At 36.5% G+C, this 19,881-nt stretch overlaps 2 protein-coding genes across 3 annotated transcripts; one reads left to right on the top strand and one right to left on the bottom strand.

Moving 5' to 3' along the window:
* The first annotated feature begins 9,758 nt into the window (after nt 1-9,758).
* LOC147530916 (transcription initiation factor IIA subunit 2) lies at nt 9,759-12,036 on the top strand. The gene is made up of 4 exons (XM_086646333.1): nt 9,759-9,922; nt 10,072-10,227; nt 10,327-10,377; nt 11,687-12,036. Exons 2-4 carry the CDS (start codon nt 10,099-10,101, stop codon nt 11,825-11,827), a joined length of 321 nt encoding a protein of 106 aa, XP_086502459.1. The 5' UTR covers nt 9,759-9,922; nt 10,072-10,098; the 3' UTR covers nt 11,828-12,036.
* A 421-nt stretch (nt 12,037-12,457) lies between these two features.
* Nucleotides 12,458-18,845, bottom strand: LOC147530915 (elongator complex protein 4-like). Of its 2 annotated transcripts, none has more exons than XM_086646332.1 (9): nt 18,572-18,845; nt 17,529-17,697; nt 17,187-17,413; nt 17,031-17,097; nt 15,555-15,708; nt 14,078-14,150; nt 13,508-13,667; nt 13,329-13,420; nt 12,458-13,070 (listed from the first exon to the last, which is right to left on the bottom strand). In XM_086646332.1, exons 2-9 carry the CDS (start codon nt 17,659-17,661, stop codon nt 12,900-12,902), a joined length of 1,077 nt encoding a protein of 358 aa, XP_086502458.1. In that variant the 5' UTR covers nt 17,662-17,697; nt 18,572-18,845; the 3' UTR covers nt 12,458-12,899. The 2 variants fall into 2 exon arrangements, with proteins under 2 accessions (XP_086502458.1, XP_086502457.1); XM_086646331.1 differs by having other exon boundaries at nt 17,529-17,714; nt 18,572-18,748.
* Between the last annotated feature and the right edge of the window lie 1,036 nt (nt 18,846-19,881).

The following is a 19,881-nucleotide window of genomic DNA, read 5'->3' as shown; positions in this document are numbered from 1 at the left end:
AGGTCTGCTTAATAACAGTACGCATTCGAATCTCGTTACGGTCTCTCAACTTATTAATAATAACCAGTAGTGTGAGGAGACCCTTAGTGAGAACTTTGATGATCCTACATGCAATTTGTTTAAGACTATTCCCATTCAGAATGAGGGCTCGGGTCAGATGAAATGGACTCTCACTCAATCAGGATTTCGGTAAAATCTATGTATCAACATCTTAGTCTTATCAAGAATCCTCACCCTCTCCCCTCCATCAACTGGAACTTCATTTGGTTTATCCCAACTATCCCACGTATTCATCTCTTTCTTTGGAAATGTTGCTTGGGAGCCCTTCCAGTCCATAAGCGTATCAGTAAATTCATAGGAAATCTATACACATGTCCAAATTGTACTGAAATCGAGTCTATAAAACATGCTTTATTTCACTATCCTTTTGCTAAAAGCGTGTGGTTCCACTTTAATATTTTATCCACCAATATCCAGTCCATATCTAAATGGATACTTTCCTGGCAGGTACCATCACAAACCAGTTACACCTCAAATGACATTCCTTTTGTTACTAAAATGTGGCATATATGGAAGGCAAGTTGTGATCACTGTTTCCAACACACGGTAAACACTACTAGCACAGTTATTAAACTTATCATGGCTTTTCCAAAAATGAATAGTGTTCAGAAGAAACCTTTGACTACAACAATTAGAAAATGTCAACCCCCTAAATCTACATTTTATAAAAATAAATGTGGATGCGCCTTTTACAGATATTATACCAATATTGGAACCAATATGACTATTCTTAACTTTCAATCAAAATTAGTGGAAGCGAAAGTACATACGGCTCGAGCAAGAAATAGTGAAGAAAGTGAGGCTATAGCCATTCTACAAGGCATCTCGTGGGCGGAGGATCATAATCCCAAAGAAATCATTATCGAAAGTGACAATCTCAATCTGATACAGCATCTGAAAAACCCAAGACATAAAATCCAATGGCAATCGATGATTCATATGCGAAAAATTAAGGAAATCAGGAACAAGCTAAATAGTGTCAAGTTCAACTATATAAATCGAAATCAGAACACTCAAGTGGACAAGCTGGCGAAATGGGCAAGGAGGAAAAAAATGTCAAAACTCTGGAAATATATACCTCATTTTCTGTCTAATACGTATTGTAACGAGGGTGTATTTTCAAACGATACGCGAGAACTTGTATTTTTGTCTTTCAGATTGACGTTGTACTGGAGTTTTGAAGCTTCTTTGTTCCACTCTTTGATTTTTTCTCCTTCAGATTTTGAATCTTTAAATGGAACACAATCATGCCCCGTCTTGCTTTTCTAGCAAAAAGAAACCCATTGACAACACGACTTCACTCTACTCATCCCTATTCTTATGAATTGACAACAAATATACGCAAAAAAAAAAATCATGTTCTATTTAAATCTCCGAATAAGATAGAATGCTCTAATTGTCACACTCACCACAACAATTAGTAGAAATTCAATTTTAGCGTAGAACATTAAATCAACATATTAGAAAAACTCAATTTAGCGTAAGATAATTCGATTTTACAAATCCACAAAACTTAGTAGCACAAAATAAACTCTAACTGAAATTCAAAATAAAAGCTACAATTTAAAAATTAGTTTTAAACTATTAAGTTCAAACATATAATCCCTGCAAAAAAAATTGTTCAAACATATAAACATTGAAATTAAAAGAAAAAACTCTTCTGAATCTCATTTGTCGCTTTTACAACCACAATTAGGCGATCTTCTGGAAGAGGTTCCCTTGACAAACCTTTCGTTATTCCTTCTACTACCAGCCGTACAATCTTCACCCTTGTAGATAACTTTGTGAAGATATTTAATTGTCGAAGTTCGCTAAGATAGACACTGAACTTCAGTCAGTACTTTTGCAGGAGGTTGTTTCTTTGATAATTCATTCAGTAATCGCTCGAACAAACCCTAAGTTGAGCTGATGAGTAAGAAAACCTAATCACAAATGCAAAAATCAGTAATCTATCATAAATGCAAGATTAGTAAGCTTAGAGTTTGCTTGACCAAAACCTAATCACCAATCCACAAATTTCTAAGAAAGATAACGCAAGATTATTTTGGGTTTTTGGGTCGAAGTTCTCATAGACTTTTCCGAGTCATGGACCTTTCGAGTTTGGACTTCAAGAATCTTTGGCATACCAAGGATTCTTAATCCTATCATCTAATCGATCTATGCTTATAGACCTTTGATGCACAAAATGGCATTTTATCCTTTTGTGTGTGGTCCTTTATTGAGTCAGTTCCTGACTGTTTTAACAACATTTCTATGGTGTACTCAATCTCTTGTATGTACTCTGCATACGGACCTGGAAAGTTTGTTACTCCCACTTACCTTCTTGAAATTTCGTGATTCAAGATTTCTTCATTCCTTAGGAATCAATCTACTTTGATAACCCCTATAAATCGAAGCTTCCAACTCTTGCATGCTTCAATCCGTTGATGGATTACTGAAGCATGTGTATGGACATAACTGGACTTAGAAGAATCTTATTCGTCTTGTCTAGTTTTGGGAAACACAAAGGTTTCCATCCTTCTCAGTTTTCTTATCATGTAAAACTCATTTAAGTCTTCCGTTGACTAAATTATCAAGCTTCATGGCTTGATGAGATATGGATTCCATATTTTTCGGCTTCAGGCCAAAAGCTAGAGTCGGTATCCGTCTCTGCACAGGTCTTTTATCTCTTCAGAAAGAACTTAATCTTCTGAGTTCTTGAGATGAACTTTGGACCTTAAGGGCTTTTGAGTAACAATTTGGATTACTCTCAACTACTTGAGATATTCTCCTACGAATCACGTTCGCAATGTGCGGGTAGGTTTTAGATTCTATTTTTACCTTTTGTTTCCTTTTGTGAGGAACTGCGGTTTACTGTCTTTTAACAGTTTTGTTGCTCTTGGTCGAACTTATCCGTGACCTGTACAATTTGCATGATTGTTCCTCATGACTTTTCTCATGGTCGAATTAAATCGACTTGTACTTTTCTCCCACTTATTCTTGTAATAATAAGTACCTAGTTACGCTAACTACTACAAGAATACCATCATGAGCAACAAACACTTTGTTCTCTGATCGGTTTTGGAAAAAGCCCAAATTTCTAAAAAAATTGCGTCAGACTTTTAGCTAATTATTGTATGTTTTACACGGGCTTAGCTTTAGACGGAGTACGTTAAGTGCGAAAACAATCGTTTCTAGAATATATCCCAAAATATTCGGAAGACTGGCTTAAACCCATCATTGATCGAATCATGCATAGCAACGTTCGATTACTCCCACTAAATCCACCATCCCTCAGATGTGTTCCATGGAGGGAGTTGGGAAACTCCTTTGATGGTTATCAAGTGTTTGACTCAATTTTTCACCACTTCAAATCTAATCGGATGGCTTAAACTCTCTTGTCAAAGTGATTCTTTACTTCGGTTTGTACTTTGTTTGAATCTTTCAAACATTCCGACTTACACTTAATGACTTGTATGTTTCCGTACTTCATTAAGTTTGTCAGAGTACGTATGGAAGTAGCTCTTGTTAGCTTCTTGCAAGTAAGCTTATAGGTCTGCATAACCAAGTATGAGTCCTAATAGATTACTAGTCTCTACGCCTTTTGAAAAGGGTGACTTTGTTAATTGGTCCTTAAGACCAAAGCAACAATGCTGAAGTTAACGAGTTTGAATCTCTTGATTTCAGCCATTGTCAATGTTAACCTTTAGTTAATTTACTACTAGTTTAAAAGATTAGATTTTTCTAGAAGAACAAAATAATTATTAGAGTTATTTCCTTTTTGACCCCCTACTTTGTGACCAGCTTCCTTCTTGGCCTCATATTTTTCAGAAATTCAAATTTGACCCCCTATTTTCAAGTAAATATCATAACTACCCTTCCTAATTTCAATATAATAATATTAAAAAAAGAGATATTTTCACCTCACCTATTTTTAAGTAAATGCCATAACTACTCGGAAAATTTTCTCTTTTTTTCATATTTTTTCATATTTTTTCATATTTTTAATATTTTTTTGATATTTTTATTTTGAAATTAGGAAGGGTAGTTACTTGAAAATAGGGGGCCAAAAATAGGGGGCTAAAAAGGAAGGTGGTCACAAAGTAGGGGGCCAAAAAGGAAATAACTCTTATTATTATTAAGTTCTAAGCTAGATCAGTGCCTAAAAAAAGACTTCGATCCCTTTCAGCATCCTTAGCAATACTGTTTCTGCTCCCTCTTAGATCTTTACTCCTTTTAGTCAAGTATGTAATTTCCTTGAGCTCCTACTGAGCCGCTCATCTGGTCTTAAATACCTGATGAAGGAATTCTATGATACTTGTTTAACTTTGTTAACAAGGATATTGGAGCCGGAATTCATAAGTCCATTCCTTTTATCCTTCAGGTGCTAAGGGTACTTTCCTCTTGAATGGTCTAGCCATTGTTTGGAAACATTCACAGTAATGAGGAACATTCTTGATCATGAACTCGGCAACTGCTTGTCTTTTCATTGATCAAATGTTTGTCTCACTTGACTGATCCTTTGCCCCTTTTGAATCTCAAGAACTCTTTCTTAGATTCCTTTTACCAATCTCAAGAACCTTTCTTAGATTTGATATTCCCGTGTGTTCTGCTCAATTGTTCGTAACAATCTGAGTGACTCATCTAAGGTCTTATCTATCTTTGTTCAATCGACATCGAACTGGTGATAGATGAATTTTGTAGTCCTCTCTTAGGATGACTTTCAGATTGCCTTGAAGGTTTCGTACCTATCCATTTATGACTTCTGTACGAACTTCTTCCTCAGTTTGTCTTAATGGTCGTGCTAGCATCCATTACTCTTTCAAAGAGAATGTTCTATGATTGCTTGCAAAAGGCTTTTGACCTTCTCCGGTATGAGTCAACATTGGGATTGGGTTTTCTGGTATTCTTTCCTTTTGAATCTGAGAGCCATTCTCGGTTTTCTTTTCCCATTCTAGGAAGTTGATCAGCACCTCCCTTATGTGTGATTCAATGTTGAACTCGTTTCCTAGTGTCATCTTAAAACTACATAAAAGAATTGCAAAGTTTTAAACTCGTTATCGTTTTTTGAAAAATTCAGTTTTCCCACATTATTCAATTTAAAACCGTACCCGATTGAATAACGTGATTCCAAGTTCCCAGTTCTTTGGAGTAAAGCGGACTAAGGCCCTACCCTCGACTCCGTCGTTCCAGGTGAGCGAACTACTTCACTGGTCATACCCTAATGACTCTCGGTAGATAGATTTCATTGATGAATGACTAATCTATCCTTTTGCCTCGAGTATCCAAAACTCTTTTGTTGATCTCGTTGAGTGGAACCATTTAGACGTGTAGGCCTCTGCCATAGGCCTACTCGCATTGTCCCGACGTAGAGATGGTACTCTACGAAGGCCGACCCACCATCACGAACAAGGGCGCAACGAGTGTCTTAATCTGGGTAGGCACTTCACTCAAAATTACTTTTGGGGACTTTTACGCTAGTCTGGCGTGTGTTATAGTGAACTACTTAGCCTAACTAACATCCACGACATAAAGCGTAAATAAGTAAGTAAATGCGCGCGAGAAAGTAAATCAAGCAGACATGGATCCTAGTGTGGCCCCTAACCTAGAATACCTAATCTCCTTTGGTTTCTTCTTGTTTCATCTTTGGTTCGCCTTATATCGCCATCTTTGAACCTCCATTGATTTTTCCCACTCGCCTTTGGATATCATCCTCTAGCTTCTTCAATGGACTCATAGACCCTAAACTCTAATTACAAGACTCTAACGATACGCAGATCGTATAAACTTGAAATTAAAATTAATTGCAAATTTGCACCCATCCGTGCTTAAAACAAGAAATAAAAGAAACAATTTCTATGACCATACTAGTTTCCCGCATTCACATCACATGCATTCATATAATATATAAAGTCTAAGAATTATATATGCATGATAATCTAGGAGATTCTTTTGTCGACATCCCATGTCACATTACGTACCTTAAGTCTAAATTCAAAGAATCCAACTAATGGTGCGTTCCGGTTTTATCTTTTATGATTATTAAAATCAATTTCAAGAAAAACTCCGTTTTGGGTTCTTGAAAGCCCGGGTCAATTTCGGAAAAAAATTGTTTGATTCTTAATGATTCCCCAAATCAATTTTAAGAAAAACCCGTTTCGGGCCTTGGGGTGGCACGAGACTATTTCAGTAAAATTTGGGTGGAATCGGGAGAAAATTTTGACTTTCGTCGAAAAAAATTTCCACTCGGATCAAGCCCGTAAAATTTCGACAGGTGGACCTGGGTCAAACTCGGAAAGGCCCGGGACATCCCTTGGTCAAGGCCTAAGACCCTAAAGTCAAGGACCAACAAGGTGGTCCGGACTAAAGAGGGCTAGGATGCATCTTGTTACGGCCCAAGCATGGTTCGCCCTAGGCCAATAGCTTGGGTTGCGCCATGCACGGTTCGACCAAGACCGGATGTGTCTAGGCCCGTGCTCAATGCGTTTTGGTCTTGGCCAGGATGCGACCAGAACGCGACTAGGCCAGGCTGGGCCGCGACTAGGACAGTCTGGGTCGCGTCTCGGGTCTCAAGGACGCGTCCCAGGTTGACCCGAGGGCGTCTCAGACTTGATCCAAGACGCATGGGACTTCTCCAGACGTGTCTAGGACGCGTCTGGGCCGTCCTAGGCATCTCGGTCTTGGACCGAGATGGCTTAGGACACCTCGTCCATGGGCCAGACGCGTCTAGGACGCAACTGGGACGACCTAGGACGTCTCGGCCTCGGCCCGAGACGTCCTGATAGACCCAACCTTAGGCCAGACGCGTCTGGGCCAAAGACCAGCGTCCTGGTCGCGTCTTGCCGACTGGGCCGGATTTTGACAACTTCTAAAAAAAAGGAAAATTCTTTTGGCTATTCTCAATAGCTCTTGTTCCCTTCTTTTAGAAACTTCCAAAAGACTCAAATTTGATTTTCAAAACTTCTAAAGTCATAAAATCACAACTTTTGATCTTTTGAGGAAACTTCTTAAAAATCCAATTTGAGATTTTCAACAACTTCTAAAATCATGAAAATCACAACTTTTGAAACTTTTGGAACACTTCCAAAATTCCAAACTTTTGATTATCATCTAATTAACCAAGTCAATGAAAATCAAAGCTTTTGAAAACACTTTTCAATACCGAAATCAATCAAAATTGAATCTTTTAAAACACTTTCAATCATCAATCTTTGACAATCAATTTGAAAACTATTGAATCCCATTCAAAACAATCAAATTTAATGTCTAAAACACTTTTAGACAAAACTATCAAGCTAATCAATCATGGATTAGTCTGAAACTTAGCAAAAATGAGTTATTTGCAAGAGGCTCTGACGCCACTGTTGGGAATTGGTGGTGTCTACTAATGTCGTTTATCGGAATCTCAGACATCACATGTCTAACATTAGTATTTCAGCATCTCATGCATAAACTAATGATTAACTAAGAGTTTAGAAGATTACCTTAATCGCTAGTTTTCCATCGAACCATTCCAATCGCTTTAGAAGACCAAGAGCTCCAATTGTAGCTCCTCTACTTGGGACACCGAATGGTCTACTTAATCTCCCACCTTGAAAGCTAGCTAGAACTCCAATGGTGGTTTGATAATAAGAAGAACTACTTCTTCCTAATTTGACTAGTTGATAGCTTTTGGAAATTAGCTCACTTTCTCCTCTCTACTTGATGTTGTAGAGTAAGGAAGCTCTTGGAGAAATTCCACACCTTATTCACTGCCCTAAGGGTCATTATATAGAACCCTAATAAGAGTCCCACTCAAATTTGATTTCTAAAAGACCCTTTTGAATAAGATTAAGGAAATAGTCGAAAATATAAACTAGTTGCTATTTTCTCAATTCCTTGACGAGGCGACGTCCAAACCAGGCCAAAATTGGTAGATCTAGCCTTCCCTATTAGGTGAACCGACCCTCCAATTTTCACCCCAATCCGAGCCCAAAAAGTCACTTTTTGGCCCTAGGCCCAAAACCCCTCTTTTGGGTCTTTTGTGCTATCTTTGCCTAAACTTGTTTTAGGCCTATGAGACATATTTATGGGGCTCTCCTATGATGATATATCTCACTCCCACTAGTCATATCATCCGATTAAATAGCCATTCTTATGTGTAACCCGTTGTAAGATCCGGTCGAAGTTAGCCGCGAATTACTTCGTAATTCGACAATCGTAGTTGGTTTCTAGCTAAACACTACGACCCCTAAATCAACCGGACTTGATGATCTTCTTCATCAATTTTCATATCCGACAAATTGCTCGCATTGCATCTTTGGTCGAAGGATATCTCCTTCAAAAATCACCACTATCCCCCTAAATAATATAAGTGAAGACCAAATCCGTTGGAACCCAACCAAGTCAGGAGTGTATACTGTGAAATCCATGTATAATATCCTCACTAGACATCAACAACCTGAATTATAAGAGACAGAGTTCTGGTCTAAGTTATGGAAACTTGAATGCACTCCAAGAATTCAACTCTTTCTCTTGAAATTGTCCAGTAATTTGCTTCCAACAACTGAAGTCCTTCAAGGTTCATAAATCTAGATTCCAGACTACCTGGGTCACGTAATATTCAAACTAATCACTGGAAACACATATTCTTTGAATGCCCTTTTCCAAGGGATGAATGCTTTGCCTTACCCTTTGCTCTTTGTATTGATGCTCTCAAGAAAGAAACCTGCATTGGTTGTATCAAGGAACTGATGTCTCTGGATAAGGAATATTATAACTCCTTAATCTACATCCTAACTGCTTGGTGGATACTGGATAATCTGGAAAATCAGATGTGAAGTGCTATATCAAAAGAAGAAACCATCTATATTCCAGATTGTATCACTAGAACACAAAGTCTAGCTTCAGCTCCACTTAACCACATTAGATCTCCAGTACAGCGGGAACCATCTTCTACCATTAATAAGAAATGGATTTCCCCACCAGCAAACACAAAATCAAGTGCAATTTTGATGTTTCATTTACTAAAATTACAGAAGAGGCAGCAATAGGAATCGTCTTTCACGATTCTCGTGCTAATCGTATTGCAAGAAAATCATCCATCATTCACTGCAAAACAATATATGAAGAGGATGCATTGGCGGATTTTCATGCTCTATCAATGGCCAAAGACCTGAATTTTGGAACTCTAACACTGAAAGGAGACTCTAACAACATAATCAAAGCTATCAATTGTGATGAAAAGGCAGTTCATTAGACCAGCAGAAGTGTTATTAAATTAATCCGGTCTCTTCGAACTTCTTTTGTCTCTTTATCTTGTAAATTTGTTAATAAATTTGTAAATTTGTTAATAGGCTAGGCCAATCTTGATGATGAACTGTTAGTTGTTATCCCTCTTTTGTGTTAATGGAACAGTTCACATATGTTTATATGTGACTTAAGAAAAGGTTAGTTTTGTAGGCCCCTTTTCTTGTTTTAAAGACCCCTCTTGTGAATTCAGTACGAGTCCATCACGTTCACAAAAATAGGGTACTAGAGTGAATTTCGGTGGACTCGTACTGAATAATCTCTTGGGCGTTTGGTGGCTTCTTACCGAATATTCTCTTGTGAATTCTGTGGACACGTATCGTATTCACAAAGAGGGGCCCTCTAAACAAGAACCGGTGGCCCAATAAAACTTCCCTAAAAAGAATGGATGTAAAAATAGATTATTGATTTTTTTTTTTGATGAAATAAATAGATTATTGAATTAAACGGCCAAGATTCTTGCACGCGAGATAATACGGTAGATCTGAAAACAGAAAAGTACATCCACCGCCTACAATTTTAGCTATAAAACCCTCTTTCTCTCTTTCCCCGACCATATAAAAGCTTCAACTCTCGCTCGCTTTCTCTCTGATCGGTAAAATTTTAAAAATTCCTTCTCCTCTTTCTTCTCTTTATCTTCGATTTGTATTCAATTTCTTCTGATTTACATTAAAACTTTGTAGATATGATTTTATTTAACAATTAGGGTTTCGTTTTATTTAACAATTAGGGTTCCGTTTTCAGTTTTATCAAACATATCAAGATTCCGGAATGGCGACTTTTGAGCTTTACAGGAGGTCGACTATTGGTATGTGTTTAACTGAAACCCTAGATGAGATGGTTTCTAATTCAACTCTCAGTCCTGACCTTGCGATTCAAGTTCTTATCCAATTTGATAAGGTAATTTTCAATTTCTTGAATTATTTGTTCTTGAATTATTTGTTCTTGAATTAAAATGTTTCATAATATTTAGGTCTAATTTTTTGTGAATTTTATCAGTCAATGACAGAGGCTCTGGAAACCCAAGTTAAGAGCAAAGTTACCATCAAGGTTAGCTTTTTTGTATTCCTATGTTGAGTTTTATATAGATTAGAGTTTCTGGATTCTTGGAGGCAAAGCTCTGACTAGCTGAGCATCCCCAATGCAAAACCTAAAAAAAATAATCTTTAGCTTAGTTGGTCATATAGAGAAACTCGAGTTTGGGAACTTCTCCAATGCAAAATTCCGGAACTCGAACTTTAGATTTGTGCCAGCAGACATTATATAAGGAGTTGAAGCATGAAAGAATGATGAATCATATTTTACGAAACAAAATTTGGCCAATTTTCTCTATTTCCTTACCACAGTCTGTAGCTGTGTGGGTAGTGGAGGTGAGCCTCCACTTGAGATGTGTTTCAAATTTTGGCGCTCGGCCACTTTCCTGAAAGCACTAGGAGGCGATTTTGCTGGAGAAAATGATTGGTTTCCCTGCAAAGTTGCTTTCACTCCAAAATTCCAATTGAGATTGTAGAGTATCCCACTTAGGGCATTAGGTTCACAATGATAATAACGACCATTTCTATTCACTGGCCTGTTATTTTCTCAAAATTTCTTGATATAAAGAAGGTCACCACAATTTGGAAGGATAAGCTTACATGAAAACATTTTTTTCTAGTCTATTTAGTGTACAATAGTATTGGTTGGAGTTGCTTTTCGTCGGTACTTCTCTTAAGGCATGAAACATTGTACTTCAGTCAGCCATCGTGGATTATGTATATACAAGTATACAACAATATACTTCCATGTAATAAGATTCCAAAAGGTTCATGTGCTAGTATCTGAAGACAGTGAACATGTATACATCTAAAATAATTTGGCTATTTCTCGTTAAAATTGACAGTTGCCAAGCAATACTGTTTTTTCTTGCTCAGTATCTATATGGGGTAAATCTGGTTAGAGTTTAGACGTTGCAACTACAAAACCATAAAAGTTTCACTGTCTCACTAGACATATTAGAAAACTCTCGGGCAATGTCTTTGAGATGGTGGGTTGTCTTCGGTGGCAAGTTTAATTCAGATTTACATAGATTCCCAGGATGTGATTACTAGAAGTTATTGGTCTGTGCACCTATGTAGGCCAAGATATTTCCCTATCAGATAATTCTTTCCACTCACCAGAGAAAAGAAATTCAACTGGAGACACTAGATTATGGTTATTTATTTGCCTCCACATTTGCTTATATTATATTGAAGAAGACAAGCTCAAACGTTCTAGATTGAAGCAGATCAAATGAGCAGTTCTCTCTGTCTAACCCTTCGCAAATTTTGTCAGATTGAAGCTAACTCTCTAATTTTTCGCGTACTGTCTTTCTATTTTACAGGGACATCTGCATACATACAGGTTTTGTGACAATGTATGGACCTTCATCTTACAGGATGCCTTGTTCAAGAACGAAGACTGTCAGGAGAACGTTGGTAGGGTAAAAATAGTAGCTTGTGACTCGAAGTTGCTCACACAATGAGTTGCTTCAAGAATTCAAGTAAAGAGAAACGAAATTCTTGCTGCAGTTTATCAATAGGTCTATAGAAGAGAGAGAGAGGTAGAGAACTGGTATTCTTGGAAATGATTCTCTGCCAAGAAATGGTTTTATACTCGTAAAGAACTTTGTTGTTATTAGCATGTAATCACATTTTCTAAGTAAATTCATGAATCATGGTTCTTTCTTTTTCCCTTTTAGGGTTCTAATTCTATTAAACAGGCATAGACAATGTGATGTTAGAGCCTTCTCTGCTGCAGAAATCTAAAGAACTTCCAACTTGATGCCCCATTTGTTGAGTTTCTATTATACCCCGTCCGGGTTTTATCTTGTTAGTCGTTTTAGAGACGTATGTTTTGAAGTTGTGCTTGCGCAACTTGTCAAGCTGTTGATTGAATTACACTTTCTAGCACATACGCCTCCAAAACTACTAGGGTACACATACTACTCCAACCTCCACAGAATTAGTTCGTGTTGGCTTTTTTCGGTTAGGGCCTATGATATAAAACCAGAGGCTGAAGTCATTTTTACAATCTAAGAGAAGAGAATAAAATAGCTCTTGGTTTAACTGGACAAGCAGATTTCAACAACAACAAAAAAAACTGGACAAGCAGATTAAAAATGACGATTAAAAGTGCGATCAATTTCGTTTATTTTATGTTCACTCATCATCTATGATCAATTCTAATTAATTTTGATCAATATTATACCTCTTAAACAACATCAGAACACTTACTGAACAAAGTGATCAAGTGAAGAAACTAACACTCTAACCAGGCCATAAATTAACAAATCTAAACAACTATTCAAAAATGTAAGTACAAAAATTGGTTGAACCCCACAAAATTTGATAAAAATCTTTGAGCACAATCTCTTTGACCATATATTAACCTAATATCTAAACGAATGATGGTCTTCTGCCACCATTTGTCTGTACTATACCTTGTAATGAACAAGGGGAAAAGACTTGCCATCGATAAGCATTTGATCTTTACGAAGACCAATCTGTTAAGCTCTTTGTTTGCGGACTTCTCCCTTAAAACTTTGATATTGAGACCTAGAAATCGAGGACAGAAGGTTTAGAGGAACCAGAACAACTACCAGACGAACCACCATATGAACTACCACTTGAACCATCAACTGGAGCTTGATTTAGTCTCTCTAACACCAAAGATCTTCGACGATGAAGCTTTATTGAGAACGTATTTGCTTCAAGAATTACAGGAACCTGCCAAGTAAATGAACAAGTAAGAAAGGCTAAACAATCAATACTAGTCTCATATTTAACAAATTACAAATCGAAGCCAAACCCAAAATGGGTACCCATGTAAAATTATCGAAACAGCAAAATAATCTGAAAGTGAATAAGTGCCTTCGATACAGGTTTATCAACTTTCACTTGCATCTAATAATGGATTTTTGATGGCGGCAAATGGATTTCTATTTAAGATCACTAACCATTTCTATATAAAAATTTCATGAGTACCTGTGTATTGGTCTGGGCTACTTTATGAACATGAAGAAAGCCAACCATATCCTGATACCCGGTGAGGAGTTTTGCAAGCTCTTTGTCCTCGTCTGTTTCGAATAGATTATAATAATGAATTCATATAAAGAAGTTTTGAAGTTATTAATGCTGACATCAATTTTAAGGCTGAAAATTACCAGGGATTGCTCGAACAGAGAGCAAGGTGTCTGCCATGTGCTGCCATCTCTTAGAGAACGATGGTGAAAGTAGAGAAGGCGGAAAAGTTATCACAGCAACTGCATTTGAAGAGCGTACCATGCTTTTCAGAGATCTGATGAAGGATAGCATATCCCATTCCTAAACAAAATGATAATAAGCATTATACTCGTGAATTTCATAAAAGCTAAGACGTTCCTGCCCTTATTTCTGCTTAAAAGGAATTATCCAACAACTTTCATGTTTTTGACAAATAAATGAAGTTAAGGGTAATATATTTTTCAAGCTCCCGCTACTAGGTAATTGGGGAATAACTTAATGTGCAGTTTCTAAACAGAAAAACGTTGGCCCAGTTTTTAGCCAAGTGACTCTAGTCGAGCTAATCTCGACTCCTGAGCCCAACTACTTAGCCCCACTAGGCAGATGGAGATTCTAGAATCCCAGCTCATATGCAATATCATTTAAGAAATTTTCAGACTTGTAAAGCAAGTTAACCAATTGATTGGGATTAAATGCAAACAGGAGAACTTAATAGTGTAATAGGGACTAACCATCTCAGAGTATCCACATTGTGGAGCACAGAATGATTGTATGGCAATTCGACCGGGATAAGCACCATCATTCCTGTAAATGAAAACCGTTGACAGCTTAATAAAGAGAAGTGGAGGTAATGGTGTTCTGCACGTGCAAATGATTACTAAAATACGAGTTATATTTGTAATCACCAACCGACATATTTGAAATAATCAGGGTACTAATTTGTGAAAGGTTTACACATGATTTCAATAATATAAAAACCAGAGGTAGAAAGACTTCAAGGAATCTCAAAGACATGTCAATCAAGCCAAGATTTGATCCATTGCTGGTTTTAAATCTTATGAGCTATATGGAATAACAATGGCAGCATCCTAATAAGTTACATGCTGGTGGTCACTACGGAATTTCAAAAGCAGTAGTGCTATAAGTGAAACAACTCCAGTTTTTAAGTGGAATATTACAGAAAGTTTGCGAAGAGACAAACTTTCTGCTGGGAGCATTACAGTGAACAACAATGTTAGAATTAGTCACTAGTGGGCAAACTAGTGACACAATTTCAAGCTGAAAGTTTCGAGCTTTTTGTGAATAAATAGTATTGTAAGTTGTAACTTCTAAATGGTTTATATGAAACTAAGTTTCAAGTCGCCTATCCACCTGTAGAATACAAAATTTTCAAGGACCCGAATAGCTTACTCGAAGTGGAGGACATCCTGGCACAATTGTTTCATTGGAGCAGAAACATAGGATGGGCAAAGGACAAAAGGTACCTAGATTTCATTACTAACTGGAAGACCATTATGATGTAACATATAGCCTACTAGTACCTAGTTTCCTCGTACCCTGTTCTGTATCTTGTTCCCTCTCATTTTGTACAAAACTCCATTTTTTATAATATTAATCCTAAAGTTTCAAAAAAAAAAGCATCTAGCAGAAACTCCGAAGTCATACAAAATTGTGTCAAGCAACAAAACTTAAATACCAACCATATGGTATGTACCAATTAGCATGGGGAAAATGCATGAAATGGTATCTGATACTGGTACTAGCCTACTAGGTACCGATTTGTTAGTGGAGAGAGACCAACACAATCACATTCGCATACGTGTTATATTGTAATATATATATATATATATATATATATATGTATGGGATTTATCATTTATAATACTTAACAACTGTGTGCATGTGCAGGTATATACAAGATATACATATAAGACGTCACATTATAAAATTAAAGTGACTACGAGTGCCAAACGAGAGCAATTGATGTTTGACATGAGCATGCAAGTACCCATCACGTAAATATACTGAGGAAGTAAGAAGTACCTAAATTAGATAGTCAGTAAAAAGTGTTACTCTCATAGTACTCAAGGACCATCAATTACCTCAATGTGATCATGCGTCATTTTATTTTCCAAACAATAAATTGCAATTATGCTTATTAAGCTTACCTTATATTTCCTATCTAAGCAGGAAGTTAGAAGGACAAACCTTGGGAATTGAGCCAAAAATGACGAACAACGATCACGAAAATCTGCTAGATTTGAAGAATCCTGAATGCTAAAACATTCAGTACGCTGTGAACTGAGTATGTGCCTCTCAAGGGGCTTCCGCAAATCAAAGTCGTTAGAATACTCTGTTGGATCTGAATATAAGAAAAACAAGTGACTTATAGCTCCATTTACCCACTAGGTAATCCATGTTTTAATTCTTTATATATATACATATATATATATATGAATATATATATATATATATATATATGAATATATATATATATATATATATATTCATATATATATATATATACATGCATATATATATATACAAATATATATATATATATATATATATATACATATATAACAAGCATTATATTTAAGAAGTAAACAATTTTACCTCTCTAAGCAATTTGAATACATAAAGATCAGCTTAAGAAACTTGTACAGTTATGACAAAACTAACTTTGTATTTAACTTGTAAGTGCTGAATAAGAATAATGTATGTCACAATAAATAAGTGGTGTGTATGAATCTCATCTTGGCAAAAGAGATGACTGATCTTGCAAATCATTTTGTTGTCACATTTATTGTCGACATGAGTCAATTCATGCGTAAAAAATGCTGCTTTTCCAACTTGTGTGAGAGTGGTATTAAATAAATTCTAAACTAGGAGTAAACAGAAAATATGAAGCAACTCCTACGAATTCCTAAACCGCACAGATCTTGTTTGAAGAGTCGAAAAGCAAGTTCTATGGGATACACAAAGTCACAGACCCATATATTGACCAGCAGAAACTATTAATTGTTGACCGCTAGTAGAACAAAAGGACCTTCAACAGACTGTCTCTCTTCAAAACCGTTCTTTCGAAACTTTTAATTGGTTTGATCAAGAGCGAGGGTGGATCACTCCAATTAAAAACTAACACTTTTTGTTGGTGCACAAAGGGGGAGTTAGTCTCGCCCACCCAATATTTTACAATGGTATTTGATCAAAGTGACAAACTTCAGTTGGAGGTCTTTCCTTCGACCTAAGCTCCCATTCAACATATACCCATAGGACTCCACAAATTTTCCCGTCAAATAACTAAATGTCAGTTCCTGAAAAACGTTATAGAAGAGTAAAACTTCTAATCGAACAATAAACCGCATTAAGAGACAAGTCCGCATAGTGTAGAAAGGCAAAATTCAAGATCGAGGCATTAATAAGCTATATCAAGAATAAAATTCTCAAGTTTGAAAGAGTTTCCAGTGATCAAGACCCAAGGTTTCAACTCATCCTCAATTCGTAGATATCTTAAAGATGCCTCATTTAGAAGTAAAGAAAAGAAAGTAACTCAACTTAAACAAATCTAGGTAGCTTCAAATTCGAATGCTCTTTAGTTTAATCCGACTCAGAACCGAACAAACATTGTTATATTCATTGAAAAGGCAAAGATTGGGTCTTTTAGTCCCCAAAGAATCTTACTTCGGTGATTATCAGGATTATCCCCAAGATACTTCTTGTACTGCCAAGCAATCCTCAAACCCTTCTCCTGAAACTCAAACAAAACCCTAAGTAAGACTTTCAAATTCTTCCCAAATAGCAAATGAACCTAGAGATAGATGGCGAAAGAGAGACCACCTGTTCAGAGTCAGTACTTCGACCTTTCTCATCCTTGGATAAAATGGGAGTGGGTAAAGTACCCAGAAAAGCTCTTGGATCTTTAGAAGGACTGGCATAAAGAAGAGGTTGATTATGAACAAGTCCTTGAGACATGAAATTTCTCAACAAAAGTAGATGATGAGGCGCTTCTGGATCTTCCATCACCATTACTAAGCTTCCTAAAGGAAACCCACCTCCTAGAATCTCTACATATTACAAATTAAGATCTAATTAAAGAGAATTATGAACAGAAACGATGATAGTAGAATTTCCTATGGTAGTTGGGTAGAGAGAGAGAGAGAGAGAGAGAGTTGTAGTTACTGTCAAGGTCAGGGATTCCAGAGGAGACAAAGATGGCTCCATTGGGTCCATGCTTTGTTCCAGGCGTCTGAGAAATACGTGAAATCGGTCGGTTGGGAGAGAAACTGCTCGTCTTGCCCCTCGTAGCAGCCATGATTGATGCTGCTGCTGCTTCTTCTTCTTCCTCACACTAAACAACAAGGGTCACTGAACAAGGTAAAGGGAGAATTACTGAAACACCCGCCTTTTCATAATGCTCTTTACTGAAACCCCCACCTTTTATTAGTAATTACTAATACCCCCGACTTCCATTAGATTTAACTTTGATATTTTCAATATTACTTTCTTGCCCTCTCACGTTTTACCCCACTTTTTGATAATCTGATTACTAAAACCCCCACCTTTTCATCTTACAAATCAAGACAATTTCATACAAATCAAGCCAATTTCATCATACAAATCAAGCCAATTTCATACAAATCGAGCCAATTTGATACGTGCCTCAATTATGCAGCTAGATATTTGATATTAATTATGTATTTCAAATACTTGAAATCAGTTACATAAGTATCTATAAATAATTGTATCCATGATGAGAAAAGGGATGAGAATTTTATGAAAGTAATGTACGAAAGTAATATGTATTCCTTCTTTTAGAAGTGAAATTGTCTTTTCATTGTTATCTTCTTCTCGGGGTGTAACACAATTTCATACAAATCAAGCCAATTTCATTAAAATCAAGTCAATTTCATAAAAATCACGCCAATTTCATCATACAAATCAAGCCAATTTCGAGAAACCCTATTTCGAATGATTACTGTCAATTTCATAAACCCTGTTTCGAATGATTAAGAACTACGTTGTTCTAAGTGAGTACTGTTATAATCAGTAAAGGGAGACAACACCCTATTTCGAATGGAGAGAGAGAGAGAGAGAGAGGGAAACCATATACTAAAACCCTAGTTCGAGTTATTTAGACCGGGAGTTAACTACATGGAGATTACCAGCAAAACGATGGGTAGTTCGAATGGAGAGAGAGAGAGAGAGAGAGAGAGAGAGAATACCTGGTTCGCTTATGGAGTTTCGTTAGGGAGAGAGGCTGCTTTCATGGAGTTTCGTTAGAGAGAGAGAGAGTGAGAATACCCGAGTTTTGTTTCCCTGCTGCCTGCTGGTAATATCGCGCGGGTGAGGGAGAGACCGAGAGAAGAAGGTTGCGTTTTTAGGCGCCCCGTATTTGTGTCGAAGGCGCCCCATTTTTCTGATCCCTTAACAGGTCCCGTTTTAGTATATGGGTCTTTTAGTAATTTCTCTTCCTCTAGCGTCATAATACCGTCAAATCTAACAAAAGTCGGGGTTATTATTAATTACTAATAAAACGTGGGGGTTTCAGTAAAAAGCATTATAAAAAAGCGGGGGTTTCAGTAATTCTCCCCAAGGTAAACAAGTATTTTGAGGCCCGCCCGCCCGCCGTTCTACCCCTAGCCCTACTCTTTTTCTTTATTTTGAATTTTTTTCATAGGTTTTTTTTATACTGAGAGAAATAATTCTACAATTTTATCTCTAAAGGTTTTGTTTGATACTGAGCGAAAATGTCACTTTTGGCATTACAAGAGGGTAAGAATGTCATTTTTGATAATATAAAGGTAAAATATCAATTGGTATTATAAAATGGTGAAAATATAATTTTGAAAACATAAAGCTTAAAAGTCATTTTGAAACATGTCATTTTGGTATTATAGAAGGACAAAAATGTTATTGCTCATATATAAGTAAAGTTCACTTTGTTAATATTGATAATTTTTGTTAATATTGATAGTTAAAAATGTCATTTTAAACATGTATGGATAAAAATATTAGATTTTAAGTATCTAAAAATATTTTAAAAATAATTGATATCTAAAAGTCAATGAAAACTAATTCCTAGAGGGGGGGCAAGGAATTAAAAATAGAGTATTTCATGAAAATAGATTCTCTAAGGAATTAAAGTCATGGAAATATTCTTCTTGTCAATATGGTGAAAATTTCTATTTCCACGTACATTATTTTAGTTGTACTTGTTTCCACATTTGCCTCTAAGCAGTTGTCTAAGCAGTTTTTCTCTAGGAAAGAGATTTTTTGGTGATTACAGAAGTAGTCTTGCTGTTGAAATATTGCAGTGCACTGTTTGCCGCAAAGATTGGTGGCAAAGTGAATTTAAAGATCGCTTTATTAATTTATTATCCGAAGGTTGTGATGAGACCAATCAAATTCCACCCCCAACAGTTGTTGACTCGTCTCTTTCTTGAGTCAAGAAATTTAAGGTAACTTTTTTTCTTAAGCTCCAACTTGTAAGTGTTAACTTTTATATCTTAACTAAATAGATAATTACTTTAAT

This window comes from Eschscholzia californica, unplaced genomic scaffold (genome assembly GCF_041429995.1).
Source record: "Eschscholzia californica isolate CP2 unplaced genomic scaffold, dmEscCali1.0.p SCAF_6, whole genome shotgun sequence".
In the NCBI taxonomy this organism is placed as follows: domain Eukaryota; kingdom Viridiplantae; phylum Streptophyta; class Magnoliopsida; order Ranunculales; family Papaveraceae; genus Eschscholzia; species Eschscholzia californica.
The sequence above is the reverse complement of the archived record's forward strand: the minus strand, read 5'-3'. Positions and strand labels throughout refer to the sequence as shown.

What these genes read in the sequence shown, in the direction of transcription:
- LOC147530916 (XM_086646333.1), top strand. Translation starts at nt 10,099, where the DNA reads ATGGCGACTTTTGAGCTTTACAGGAGGTCGACTATTGGTATGTGTTTA. An exon ending in TTCTTATCCAATTTGATAAG is followed by an intron (nt 10,228 to 10,326) that starts GTAATTTTCAAT and finishes GAATTTTATCAG; the next exon opens with TCAATGACAGAGGCTCTGGA. An exon ending in AGAGCAAAGTTACCATCAAG is followed by an intron (nt 10,378 to 11,686) that starts GTTAGCTTTTTT and finishes TCTATTTTACAG; the next exon opens with GGACATCTGCATACATACAG.
- LOC147530915 (XM_086646332.1), bottom strand. Translation starts at nt 17,661, where the DNA reads ATGGCTGCTACGAGGGGCAAGACGAGCAGTTTCTCTCCCAACCGACCG. An exon ending in TTTTTGGCTCAATTCCCAAG is followed by an intron (nt 14,151 to 15,554) that starts GTTTGTCCTTCT and finishes TTTCATTTACAG; the next exon opens with GAATGATGGTGCTTATCCCG. An exon ending in CTCTGTTCGAGCAATCCCTG is followed by an intron (nt 13,421 to 13,507) that starts GTAATTTTCAGC and finishes TATTCGAAACAG; the next exon opens with ACGAGGACAAAGAGCTTGCA.